General features: G+C 43.2%; 1 protein-coding gene across 1 annotated transcript in view; it reads right to left on the bottom strand.

The window, feature by feature from the left end:
* The window catches only part of ptgfrnb (prostaglandin F2 receptor inhibitor b), a 75,264-nt gene that overhangs the window by 33,961 nt on the left and 26,731 nt on the right, over positions 1-14,572 (bottom strand). Inside the window, exons 6-10 of the mRNA XM_085449468.1 lie at positions 4,602-4,748; positions 4,363-4,523; positions 4,046-4,166; positions 2,900-3,119; positions 2,624-2,811 (exon numbers count right to left, since the gene is read on the bottom strand). Of these exons, the coding sequence (XP_085305594.1) occupies positions 2,624-2,811; positions 2,900-3,119; positions 4,046-4,166; positions 4,363-4,523; positions 4,602-4,748 (837 nt within the window). The remainder of the gene's footprint in view (positions 1-2,623; positions 2,812-2,899; positions 3,120-4,045; positions 4,167-4,362; positions 4,524-4,601; positions 4,749-14,572) is intronic.

The following is a 14,572-nucleotide window of genomic DNA, read 5'->3' as shown; positions in this document are numbered from 1 at the left end:
CCTCCTCAGTCCACTTTACCACCTCTCTCACATTGTCTTCCTTGTTGCCTCCCTCCTTCCCTTTCTGACGCTCCTGTTTCTCCTGTCTCCTACTTCCCAGATCAAAGAAAGTTAAGTAGGCCAGTGGCTGTGGTGGGCGTCAAAGGGCTTAAGGTGTGTATCTGTGTGTGTGAGAGAGTATCTTTATCACCGCACATTTTTAGGGAATTTATGTTGCTCATTATTAACACTGTGTGGGAGGAGGATGTGTATTTATTTTGTGTAGAGGGATGTACAGAACACGGATGCTTACACATTTCTATAAATAGACAGCTACTTTGAGATTTCCAGGATAATTGCAAGGCCTTAATATTAATTTATTCGCTGGTATTTGTTCCCACTGTTATGAAAGTGAATAAGTGATCGAAAGACTAGACAACGGCTCTATTATTGATGAATTTCACTACAGTGCTTGGAAAATATTTTATCACCATTTAGCATTAAATTATGCACTTTGCATAAAGGCTGCTTTTAGGAGGTTTCATTAAATGAGACGGTGTCTTACAAAACAAATACAGCCTTAGGAGCAACACAAGTGAGAAAAAACCCACCTACGAGTAAAAGGGCGCAATTAGGGTGGAGGTTTAACATGAACTCTGTCATCCTGTGCTAAACAGAGGAGCAGCTGCTGGTTCTTTAGTGTTTTTTCGACTCTAAATTCACATGTAAAGTTTATCTCAAAGCATAAACTCAGGCCTCCTCAGCAAACACACAGTGACGTCCTCCAGGGTGACTGAAATGAAACTCTGCTGCTAAGTTTTAACAGCCGCTTTGAGCCCCTTCAGTCACCGCAGTGGCAGACGTACGCTTGAAATCAAGAGTTTTCTGTACAGGCAGCAATCAGAGTTATGTCTCACCTGCCATCTGATTGCCTGTTGTAAATCGCTCTCTAAGGGTCCTGTTCTGACCTCTTGCATTTTTGCCATTTCATCAAACTTGAGCATGAACTCCTGTTTCAAAATGATTCAGCTTTCACAACGAGAATCAGCTCTGGTAATAAGAGGTGGGTCTTCAGAATTTGAGACCAAATAGCAGGCGTCAGAGCCTTCAGCGTCCAAGCCAGGAGCATGCTCTTTGGGTTTTCTTCATCCTTGTTTATATTCACAGGGCTGTCCACAGTGAATCCATCCCGCAGGACAGATTTAATGTAGATCCTCTGCTGTAATGTTCTGAAGTAACTGAGGAAGGACATTTGACTGAGATGGCCAGAACTGTAGCGTGTGTCGGCACACAGCCCACTGAAAACAAAGGGCTTATTTTGGCCACACTAACACAGTCTTCCTTAGGGACTGCAGTTTCACTTGAAAAAGAGAAACCTGGATCCTAGTATGTTTCATAATTATCTAACATTATTCTAAAATCTTGCAATCAGACTTTTACAAACATCATAGCACAGAAAGCACCCTCCTGAAGATAACGGATACCAGCCTGAATACAGATTCAGGCAAACTGAGTACCCTGGTAATGTTAGCATTCAATACTGTACATCCTAACACACCATCTGACAGGTTAGAAAATTTGATTGGGTCCTACAGGGCGATCGTGGCTCAAGAGTTGGGAGGCCGCCTTGTAATCGGAAGGTTGCCGGTTTGAGCCCCGGCTTGGACAGTCTCGGTCGTTGTGTCCTTGGGCAAGACACTTCACCCGTTGCCTACTGGTGGTGGTCAGAGGGCCCGGTGGCACCAGCGTCCGGCAGCCTCGCCTCTGTCAGTGCGCCCCAGGGTGGCTGTGGCTACAATGTAGCTGCCATCACCAGTGTGTGAATGTGTGTGTGAATGGGTGGATGACTGGATATGTAAAGCGCTTTGGGGTCCTTAGGGACTAGTAAAGCGCTATACAAAATACAGACCATTTACCATTTACAGGGAGTGTTCATGCATGGTATACGATCATACTCTCAAGGTAGGGATTATTTATTCTGTCTCCATTGATGCTTATGAATCAGACAAAAACGTAACGCCATGTGGAGTCCAGCAGGGATCAATCCTTGGTCCCCTTTTGTTTGATCTTTTAGTGATACTTTCAGGTATACAAGGCAGGTTAACATATCTATGCAGATGATACCCTGATCTATCTGGCTCTCTACTAAATGATTCCTATTGATTCATTACATTTGTCTCTTGGGGCACTGAAGACTTCAACCTATGTGAAAAAACTTGGTATAATGATGGTTGACAACCTTAGTTTTGCTAACCATATTTTGGCTTTAGCTACATCTAGCTAAACTGATTAACTTAAGAAGTTATCATTTCATTTTTGTTCTTGGATTCGATCGTGTAAAGCTTGTTGACTGTAATGTTTAAAAACAGGCTATATAATTTATATAAACGCCTTTCATAGCCTAACCACATGGTCTACTCGCCAGATTTGGCTCCATATTACTTTAGCCTCTTCTCTAAAGAGAAAACAACTTTGGACATGCAGTGCGCATCGCAGACATACAGTACAAGGGTTAGAACAAGAGAAACCTACAACCAGCAGCCATTGTAAAAGTGTTGCAGGCTGCCCAATGACGCAACCTTGAAGGGGAGATCGTCAGAAAACCACTTCAGATAGAGGAGGGTGGAAATTTTGGAAAACTCACCATTTTCCAGGAAGTTTATCCTGATTTTATTTGATTCTGAGCTGCTGGCTTTAGTCCAAGCCTGTCCCGGCTGCTGTTTCGTCCATGCAGTGACGTCACACCAGTAGTAACCTCTGTCGGACAGCTGGACACCTGCCAGGCGAAACCGAAACTCTGTCGCACCCGACTTGGTCAGAACCAGATTGTCTCTGAGTAAGCAGTCAAAAGAAATTGTTTTATATGTCTCAATATAAAACAAGAAACTGCAGTTTGTTACTTAAATGTGTTCATGCGTACCTCCTGTTTGGGTCTGTGGCTCCTCCGTGCTGTACGACATTGTCCGGGCTGAGAGTCATGATGGTCCTCACGGTGCTGTCCAAGCTGTCCTGAGACTGGATGAGCACAGAGTACCCCGCATCACCAATGTTCTGAGTGGTGACACTGCAGCCCAATTCAAAGGTAGAGCCTCCTACTGATGCCTCACGGATGCGTTTAGCCACCACATTCACAATCGGACCTGGAAATAGAAGCGGCCGTTCAATCATTTAGTTCTAAGAAGAGCGTCATTCAAACCATCACAGACAGGGGGAAGTCCCCACCATTGACAGGGGTCAACGGGAAGTGATAAGTACTTAGACTATGAACTGTGACTCATTCAAAGCAGACCCATACACACATACACGCGCAGCACACTGCAATTACATCACAGCCCAATCAGCTAAATTATGGTCACCAAGTTCAACATGTAGATCTCAAATAGGGAGGAAGTGAATGTCTGTGTGTGTGTGTGTGTGTGTGTGTGTGTGTACTGTGACAGTGAAGCTGAGACAAAAGGAGGTCTGTTGTGGGATTCTTCTGTAAAGTCTATAAACGATATGGACACATTAACATTTATTCATGAAACTCAGCAGTGAAGCTACTGTGGCAGCCTGGCAGTGCATGAGTAGTTTTCTGAATCACGAATCTGAGTTTGGATTTTCTGTATTTCTTCCAAAAACACCTCATTAAGTATCTCACTGACCAGGCACATTTGTGCACGCACACAGGCAGGTATACTGTTAATTTTGCCAAAACACTGATACAAAGCTCAGTTTTTTTATCTGCATGTGACACAGAATCACATCCACAAAAGTGGAAGTCTCAGTTACAGAAAAGAAACTCGTTTCTGCTACTTTCATATGTTTTTGGTAAGTCACACTGAATTAAAAGGCAATTTGTTGTAATAATTTTGAGGCTGGTAAGCCTCGACTATATCACAACGGTTTATGATTCTTTTGTAATAGATGCGGCACAGCAATTTCTCCACATTCTTTTAATTAAAAATAATAACATTAGCCCCACTGACCAGCAGATAAAAGCTAGAAAGAATAAAGATCTACATGCTTTTTCTGATTACTAATGCCAGTGAATCAAGAATCTAAGTCATAATAAAAGCTTTCTTACGCTTGGTGTCCCATCGCACAGTCAGCGGCGAGCTTCTGTTCTCAGAGGTCTTCACCATGTCTCCCTGGCTGTTGACGCTCCAAGCAGACACACTGCAAACATACTGGCCCATGTCGATCTCCTGCAGAGCGAAAATGAATGCCCATTAATGCCTCCAAGTTCCTTTATCGACACCTGACTGCCATTTACTCTTTCCATCACTTTATACTCATTTAACCACAATTTAGCCTCATAGCACTTCATCGTTTTCAGGATTCCAATAAGACTTTAAAATTATTGCAGGGCAACGTTTAGCTGCACAGCATGTAAAACTGTACCTGTGTGCGGAGGATTCGCAGCTTGAACGTGTTGGGCTGGACTCTGCTCAGCGTTAACGCACCGCTCTTCATCCTTTCCATATAAATCGACCCCGGAAGCAGGTTGCCATTAGCATCCAAGGAACCAATGGGATGTGAGGTCTGAGGATCGCCCCCTAACCCTGCCGGTATCAGAACAATTTAAAAATTGAGTGATTCTGTGGAAAAACTTCTCTAAAGTAAATCTGAATTAAACATACCAGGAAGCGATGTGTGCTCCCAGCTGACGCCCAGTCGGCCTCCAAGAGGTAAGTTGGCAATGTTGGTGACGCGACAGGCGAGTTCTGTTGGCTCAGCTGTCGTCTGGGGGTTGACTTCAGCCACGAGGGTCAGCGTGAAGTTCGGCTCTGTGGTGAAAAAGCGAGGCAGCATAAAATTAAACTGGGTGTCAGTACGGAATAGAAAACTTTAAATGAGGTTGGGTGGTCTGATAACTCTGGTCCTTTTGGGTTTTAAACTCATTTGCAGTACTTTTTACCCAATTAATTTTTATCAGTTTGAACTGCCAAGCTTTCAATTTAACCTCAGGAAAGGCACAAGGAAAGAACCACAGCTTTATGGCAGCAGACTATAAGAAATAAGCAACTGCAAATGTGAAGTTCCATCCAAGCATCATTCAACCTGAACAAAAGCCTAGCCCATAAAGAAACAGATAAACCTGACTGGCCTGCACAGAGCTCTTGTGCTCATTTTAAAATATACACAAGCTTCTATGTCCATTACTTTAAAAAATATAGCTTCTTGAAATTGGATGATTCTTTTTGATGCACCCTGGTGAGATTATGTTTTTAGTAGCATTTGCATGTTTATCATTCTGTCTGTAAACGGGATAGCTCGAGAAGGTTTTACTGAATTCTGATAAAACTTGGTGTAAAATGGGACCACGTTAATAATCCATTAAAATTTGGCATCCATCCACCAAGGTCTTAAAGGTCAACTTCATGATTTATTACCTGAAAACTGACACAAAAAAAAAGCCTCAAAACTTAGAGACGTGATGTGGTATACATCGTCAAAGTGATAACAGAGCTATTTAAAACTGAAAACACAATACTATTGCCTTTAAAGTAAACGCTGTTCGGACAGTGAGCTGACTTTGCAGAGGTTTGCGCTTCTTGTTATATAAAATATATCCTGTCCTTGTTTTAAACTCGATACATAAAGTATGGTCGACTGAAAAGAAGCCTCAAGCCCAGATGCCCAGATGGTGCAACTGGCATAATTAAGTGGTCAGACTTAGAATGGCAATTAAGTTTACCGGCAAACAGCCTAGAAGGCGGCAGATTAATGGCCATGACCACATAACATACATCTAAGTGTACACATACAAAATCTACAGCAGGAGACGGGCTACGTGGAGTTTTTAATTATCCTCGTTGTCAGCAGGGTTGAAATGAGCACTTCTTTTAAGAAGAGAATCAGAACCCTGACGGCTGAACAGCTCCTCGATGATAATGCCAGAAATTGAGTTACTGTGCTGCCTCGAGAGACATTATTCCCAACCCAGCCGGGTATTGCTTTCATCAGTCAGTCCTAGGTCACATTAACAGTCTGACATCACCAGACACATGCAAAGTGAATCCTCCTTTTTTTTCTCTTTTAGGTGATTTCTTCCTTAAATAGAGTTAGGTGACTGAGCCAGATGACAGAAATAGAGCAGAAATAACACCGTTAACTGTGTGAGATGAGGTGGGTATCAAAGCATTAATAGTGTGTGTGTAGGTGGGGAGGCAGGTCCTCTCAGTCAGGCATCCAGATTGCACCTTTACGCGTCAGTGAACAGGAAACACACAACAAGATTTCCACCTGCTTAACCGTGAGAAATCACACACACACACACACACACACACACACACACACACACACACACACACAGTATATAAAAGTAGTTCCTGATACATCCCAAAGTGTGCCAGCATACCAATAGATGCCACTATACCACACACACACACAGACACACAAACACGCAGCCAAAAATGTAAGAAATCAAGTGCATGGGCTTGGGTGTGTTTGGCAAAGGAGTTGGTTTGCATGATGTCAGCTGGACGTCATACGCACACACACACTGACTCATGCACTGTCACCATCTGGTGTGAAACACACACACACACACACACACACACTTTGATCAATGAGAACGTGTGAAGCTCCTCTGCCAATTAGCCACGCTCCACGCTCTCTCCCACACCGAAATGTTGCCTCATTTAGTCGAGTAACATGACCACTCGTCGCCAGTTCAGGGGCTCCGATACTGTACAGCAGCTTGTGACACAAGGCTTTAAACGCAGTAGGTATACACTGAGCAGCCACAACATTAACACCACTGACAGATATAGTGGATGATATTGATCCACAGTGAAATGTTTGCTTGTGGCATTTCACTGGCCAGTACTCTGACAAAGCACCCCATCATGTGCCAAACACCTAAAAATAATAGCACACCTAGAACAATCACCCATGCCGATGGCACAGATACCAAGGAGAAAGCATGCCGCCACACTGCAAAGATGGCTCAGGACCACGACGGCAAGTTAGAAACCCGACCTCCAAACTTCAAACTCTTCAGTTTTTATTATCTAATGGATGCGCCTCAACACACCCAAACTGTAAAGTGGGAATATCAAACTTAAGGCCCAGGAGTCACAATCGGACTACAAAAGACACCAATCTGACCCGATGAACGCCTTTGGAGAATATGAAGGACATATTTTGGACTTGTAGCATTATTTTCATTAGTTTTACAGCGTTTTCTGTTTAAGCCCACAGAGCCACGCTGACAGATTTCTTTCATTTACTGCAACAATTAAGATTTCCCCAGACTTCTAAAACATGGCTGAAACTCATGCTTCAGCTAAGGAAACATCCAGCCATCCATCTATTTTCTTACCCACTATTCAAACTTAGTTTCCCCTTGGAGGTACTGAAGCCTATCCAAAAGGCGGGGTTCACAAGTCCATCACAGGGCTGAGGGGATATCAGTTTCCTACTCCGCTGACTATATAAGTAATGCAAACTAATTTAATCAATAGTCTTAAAACACTGTGGTTAAACCACTAACTCTCCGTGTCATCTCACCCACATGACAAAAATTGCCCAACAACAGTTTTCCAACTATGAAAAAGCTTTAAATATGGAAAACCGATGCAGTGTGCATGAAACTGAGCATCAATTCACAGTCATCCTGCAGTTTGTTTCAATGCAAGAAGAGCAAAGAAAAAATAGATTTCATGTTAAAGAGGCTTTTCACACTTCTGACCTGAAGTCATGTCCTCAAAGCTGAGTCTGACTGGCAGCCTAAATTGCTCCTTTCTGTTATCCTGCGTTCTGCAGAGTTAAGCAGGGAAGAAAATTGTGTAAAACAAGCTTTAAGAAGAAGAAAATGGCTCCATTAGTGTGTGGATCTGGGAGGCAGAGCGAGGAAAAATAGGTCATTGTCAATAACACAACAAACTGCTTTCATCACACAGCATGTGTTCACATCGAGAAGTTACTCTTTGGATTTCAGTGAGAGCAACGGTGACAGATTCACAAACCACTAAGTGCTGTTTTTTTTTTTAATTTTACACATCAATTGTTATTTTTCAGCTCACATAAAACTAACAACTGATTTTAATATGAACAAATAGATTCATTTTTATTAGTAGAGCTATCAGCCATAACATTACTGACGGACAAAGTAAATTCACTGAGACCAGGAGCTGTGGGACAGCAGTATCCTTCAGTGGGACAAATGACCACCGTACTAAAAAACCTCCCCAGGAACAGATCAAGGAACATGACAGTCAAGCCCAGACACAGGTAACTGCTTGGGCCCTTTGCTCATAACGAGGCTCTTACTCAGTGGCTGTACATAGCTTTAGTTTTAGCCAGGTGACAGTAACTGAAAGGTCTGATTAGGTCTGTTACGGATGTTTTCGTGGTCCCCCCTTTGCAGTTGGCTTTGACTAACTTTGTGTCTTCACTCACAGTGAGGAGAATCCAGCAGAATCATCTCTAGAACTGACCGAACGATTTCCCAGGAAAGGATCAGACATTTCTCCTACCTGCCCTGAAATCTTCACATCCTGCTGCTTTCAGAAAGCAACAAACATCTTTAAGGACTCGCTCACTGCTCACCATCCTTTTGAACTTCTGCCATTGGGCAGACGATACAGGACATTAAGAACGCACATGACTAGACTTCAGAACATTTTTTGTAATATTTACATGTTTTATCTACCTTCTTATAAATTTCTATTTTTATCTATACTATGAGGAGATCCTGTGTTGAGCAGCAGTTTCCTGTCTAATTTATTGTACAACACAAATAAAGGAGCCTTAGATCTTGATTTGCGACAGGAGAATGCAGAGACCAAAAACATGAGCACAAAAAAGACTTAAGAGATACAATATGCTGTAAACTTTGTTCTCACATCTTAAACTGTAATATGGCTTTAAGTCCCTCTCTTAAGGTGGCTCCTGCGTCTAAGTTTAGACTTAACGTTATATGTGTGATGTCGAGGAATCAGGTGGGAGCCAGCACAGAGATTCACCTCCAGTTAACGCACAAGCACACGCATATAGTGTTACAGGCTGTTACAAAGTTTTCAGTTTGTGAAAATGTATCCGAGAATCCATTAAAGTGAAGCTTTGCTCAAACAAGGAAGTGCAGCCATCAGCAGAGGTTTCATTGGAGCTCAGAAGTGCTGCGTGTTGTTCTTTCGATGAGCTGGGCTTTAACTGGAATGCGTCTGGTCACCGTTTCCTGCTTCAGCTCAGTTACAGGTGGGCCGTGAGCCACGATAAAGCCGCGGTGACTAGCGGAGGTTAGCTGGGGAAGTTTGGCGGTGACTGTGCCATTAAACTCTCAACCAGAGCAGATTCAGCAGTTTCACCGAACGGGAGTGTTTCTATGATGTCAAAACAACCAGAGGCATGTGAGTCGCCCTTGTTGCGCTGGAGCGTGCGCACACAGTGTGTGTGTGTGTGTGTGTGTGTGTGTGTGTGTGTGTGTGTGTGTGTGTGAGTGTGTGAGTGTGTGAGAGAGAGAGAGAGAGAGAGAGACGGGAAAAGCAGATATGAACGGGGGGGGGGGGGGGGGGGGGGGGACCACTTGAGCCATTCCCTCCTTCTGTCAACACAGCGCACTGAACAGATGTGCTTTTGATATCACGTTTACAGCTCAAACAACTACTAATCTAATGTCGGATAAGACACTCGTATTAAGACACTGAATCTCTAAGAGGGCTTACATTACTTTGGACAAATACACCTGAAACTGATGGCGAGGTGAAAATCATGCCAGGGCACAATAAACCTGCAGGGGTTCAGAGAATGAACATTCAAGCTCTGCAGCTAGAAAGACAGACACTTAACTCTATAGATGCTAAACATCACAAAACCACAGAGTGGAGCTTCTTGCAGCCCGTGGCCATGCACAACCTCCTTAATTTAGCTGCTTTTCATTTTACTGAAGGATAAATTTTCACTGAGTGTAGGAAACTGCCGGAAAGCAGCAGGAAGCATCTTAAACACTTTCCTTAGGGGAGAAAAAGTCATACAGTTAATCCTGTACGAAACAAAGTTTACCAAGCTTAACTCTCTTATTCACGCAACCCTTACACACAAAGTAGAGACTAATTACAGTTTTCAGATCCTTAAAATGAATCTGGAACATTACTCGTTTAAAATTACTTACTTTTTCTCCAATTTAAACATATGCTGGAAACAACTGGGGATTTAGTGTCTTGCTTATCAGCTTCAACATGTGGGCAGGAATTAAAACCACCATCCCCAAGAATGATAGCCAACCCTACTTCCCTAAGCTACGGACACCCACAACACAAACACTCGGCAGCATCAACACGGTTTGAGGAAACACAACGTCCTCTTTATTTGCATTTCTTTTTTCCAAATGAATCACATACATGTTTTAATTCCTGCAATTTTACAATAAAGTTAAACGTTAAAGGAAAATTTGAAAAAGATTGGCAGAGGACAGCCTGCTTTAAAACATCCATGGAAATTGATAGAACATCGACCAAGAGCTAATTATTTAATCAGGTTTCTGGCGTGATGTCAGGTGTCCAGCGTGTTGAATGTCATGCAACCTCTGGTCACGATGAAAAAAAAAAAAAGGTGTGTATTCCCTGACTGGCTGGTGAGTTCGTTCCTGGAGTTTGTCGGCAGTCGCTAGGTAAAACTAATCGGAAAGAAGGCGGTGCACCAACAAAACTCATTGTGGTTCCTTTGGTTGCTAGGAAATTGCTGTAGTTTATGCAGACTTGTTTGAAAACACTATTTGCTATACTAGTAGTAGTAGTACAAGTTGGTCCAAGTGCTAACGCAAACACATCTGAAAATATTTCACTTTTTATCTTTAATCTGTTGCACTTTCAATAGCAACCAGCGTGTAACAAGTGAGAGTTTATAGACAAGTCCAGGCATGTAATTCCTTGCAAACTGTGGGCAGCTGTGGCAGACTGAAAGCAACAAAAGCAGTTGTAGGATTTCGGCCAGCTGATCGCAGATACACATAGGTGCCAGGGGTTCACTGACTAGTCTTGAGCCTTTTGTGACTGGGACACACCTAGTTGGGAGTGGCTGGAGCTTAAGTGGTATAAGGTTGGTGGTTCCTTTCATCGCCGCTCCAGTCCCCAGTTTAAATGCCTTGCATACCTAAATATCCGTGGGCAAGATACTGAACCGCAAGTATGAATGTGTGTGAATGTCAGATAGAAAGCAATGCCTGTGTGAGTGGGGCGTGTTATAAATGTTGTATAAAGTGCTTTTCATGCTCAAGTAGAGCACCAGTTCATCCATCAACTTCAGCAATCGACTATCCAGCAATTGCAATTAACCTGGCAAACACTCGCCAACCGGTCAGTGAATGCTCATTTTTCCCCTCACAACTGGTGGATGGCAGATGCTCCATGCACATGTGGTCTGGCCCTTTTTCACTTGACTCTGCCACCATGATTGTCACACAGCCAAGTGGCGGACAAGTTAACAGTCACGTGTCTGCAAAACCTCAAAATACACAACCTTGCAAATTAATGCACAGAATCAGTAGGTGAGGGAGATTTTAGAGCTTCTTTGAGAGCTAGTGAGGAGTCAGTTTGGTTGTTGTTGTTAGCAAAGGGTTAAACAACTCTTTCCAAATCTTACAAAAACGTTCATGACAACTATGGAAGGTAACTACTTTCAATAAAACTTGGTTATCAGATAGACAATTTATCATTGGCACATCTAAAGCACATCCATCTTTTATTGCAAGTAGATCCTATAGCACAGGCCTGATCTCTTGCAAATCTTATAAGAATGAAGCTGCCTTACACGGTAATTACAACAAATGAGGCTCCAGTATTTTACAAGCTAACAATGATGTATTAATGCAGCTTCACAGGAATCCCGTGTGCAAAGTATTGACTGTTCCTACATTCAGCACACACAGAGAAAGATACTCGAATCCAGAATCCTCGTTTCCAGCAGTTTCTCTTTTAATCTGCGTTTTGTTGCTGGAAGAAGATCTGCCCCTTTAGCTGCTAAATGCTCCGGTATGTTTATCAGCTGGTTGATAACAGCTTGTTTGGTGCCAGTACAGTTGGATGATCAGAGCTTTTTCCATTGCAAATGACACCACCTGACATTCACATCTCAGCCGGAAGGCTGAGCCTCTCCATCCTGTCTGCAGAGAGGTCTCACTGTCTCCTCTCAGTCATACATCCAATTGAGTGGGTCTGTGACCTCCCCAAGTGGTTCAACTACCTCCACTGACTCCTCTCAGTGTGGAGTGGCAGCTGAAACACACAGAGGTTCACACATAATACTGAATTCCTCATTGTGCCGTGGCACGAGGCCAGGCAGGCAGCAGAGAAATGAGATTTCAGCTGCTCATTTTCTGTCCTGTGCTCAGAGACTGACTGCAGAAGAAGAAGAAAAAAAAGATCAAGTGGTTAACGAACAGCTCACATCTCTGTTCTCCAACACCAGAGATGTGTGAGTGCTAATCTTTATTTTGAGATCACAACCCAATAACGCCCGATCATCCCTCATTAAATCGCAATGAACAAAGCTTTTTTTTCATGATGCAAGTGCGTGCAGGAAAACCACAACAGCTCGACTGTTTGGCTTATTGCAATAAAATGCTGGGAAAAGCATAGACATCTTCCATTTACCCTCTATGTGAGAAATCCACTGGCTCAAGCTCAAGATGGAGATAAAAATCAAAACTAGTGACAAGAATCAAAGCTCTGAGCTGCTCCTTTAGTTCAGCTTGAGATCAGATGCCTTTGACTCATATGCATATACTGGATTTTCCATGTATGCATGCAGCCAGTACATGTTGCTCTACCGGATTTTTGCTACAAATTGACAGCAAACAGCCACACACGACTAGAGCCACCTGTCTTTGCTCCTCCCAACAGTGTCATATGACACTGTATAAAGGGTGAACATGTTCCTTTAGCTATAGGATCCGTGAGGCGCACTGTAAGGGTTACATGAAGACTACTAAAACCCTTTTTGTAGCAGAAATTTACTGATAATGTTTTTTAGTCTACTCTTTCATCTTTATATTGATTCTTCCACTAAAAGAGGTGATATGAAGCAAAGAGGTCAAGCAGACACGTTACTGCACAGGACTGACCAAACTGTCTCAGTTTCATGGTGTATACGTGCCACAGCTGTGTGCACAAACCCTTTGAGTTTACCTTCAAATGAAGTGGTTTAGATAATCTGGAAACAGCAGCTTAGAGACCAAAATGATTCACAGATTCAAAGCGAATGTGCACAGGTCCGTATCTGCGTGGTACGCAGACATGACTGCTGCGCATATTCATAAAATACACAAAATTGAATACTTTGCATGAACTACAAGATGTCTTTTTTCCAGTAAAGTGGCTCTACTGACAGTAACTCCAGCTGACACGACAACGCGCGCACACATAGGGGAAGTGTAGCCAAGGGTGAGACAAATTACACCCTCTTTAACTCCGTGTGTATCTGTGTGTGTGTCTGTGCGTGTTCCTGCCGTGGGGAAACTCCTAAACAAGTTCTCCAACTCTGTTTTTTTTTTTGCACTTCGTGGTAGGGTGAGCCTGTAGCAAAGCATCGTGGGAAGAAGGGGCAATCCTCAAGGCCGCACATCAGTTGAATAGGAGCTGACTGGCTGACAACACACAGAGAGACACACCAACGTGCACGCACAAAAAAAACTTGAGAGGAACGGGTTTGGAATATATGAGCTTCTGTATAGTCAATTAGAAATGTTAGTGTGTGTGTTTCAGCAGACGCAGTATGAAGGAATGTTTACCCCCAGGCCAGCATGTAAGAGTTCCACCAGTGAGAACCGCCTCATACCCTCAGTATGTGGGACACACAAACACACTGAAGACAGTGTTTGAAGCGTGCGTGTGCATGTGGCACTTACTTCTCCAGAGAGCGCCTTCAACAAACCTACTTTCATTCTCATACACTTGTAAACCACTCAGCAGACACACACATGCAGAGGAAGCATGCAGATAAATCTGAGTGCTATCACACACACGTAAACACAAACACATGCAAACGGTTAAGTTGGAAAGCGAGACGATGTCCTTGATGGTGCCGTTCGATACTGTGCCCTTATGCGGGCTGACTTTGATATGCGTGTGACCGCAAAGCTTTGCTGATATTTGCAGATGTAACACGGATCCTCCGGGCTTGAGGAATCTTTTGAGTTTGGAAAAGAGATGGCTGTTGGTTTAACTAAAGGCTGCCTTTGACATACTTTACAGGATGTCCTGCAGCTAGCAGAGGCGCACTGTACCGTCCACTGAGACTGACCGGCTGTCGTTTAGATATATTGTAGTTTAATAGCTGGACCACACCATAAGACTGCTCACTATGTGTTTTACACTAAATACATATAAAGAAATCCTGCTAAACTGCTCCATGTGCATGTACATTAGACCTGCCTTCGTCTAAACAAAGCCATTAGCTGTTTTTTAACATGCTGGACGTCACCAGCTCTGATCACTTGCTCGCACCGTCGACTCAGGCCAACCTTTGACAATAACTTCTCTTTAAAACAAAGATGTGCCCGGTGCTGAACATGTGTAGCTGGAACAAATCTGCCTGTTTGCTTTTTGTTTTCGTAACAGTACAATTTGTCTAAAGATTTTGAAGGAGGGCACTGCAATCGGGAGGGGGG

Source organism: Copadichromis virginalis, linkage group LG23 (assembly GCF_057382275.1).
Source record: "Copadichromis virginalis isolate Kocher_CV1m ecotype Utaka linkage group LG23, C_Virginalis_male_GT1.1, whole genome shotgun sequence".
Classification (NCBI taxonomy): Eukaryota; Metazoa; Chordata; class Actinopteri; order Cichliformes; family Cichlidae; genus Copadichromis; species Copadichromis virginalis.
This window is presented reverse-complemented; position numbering and strand designations above follow the sequence as displayed.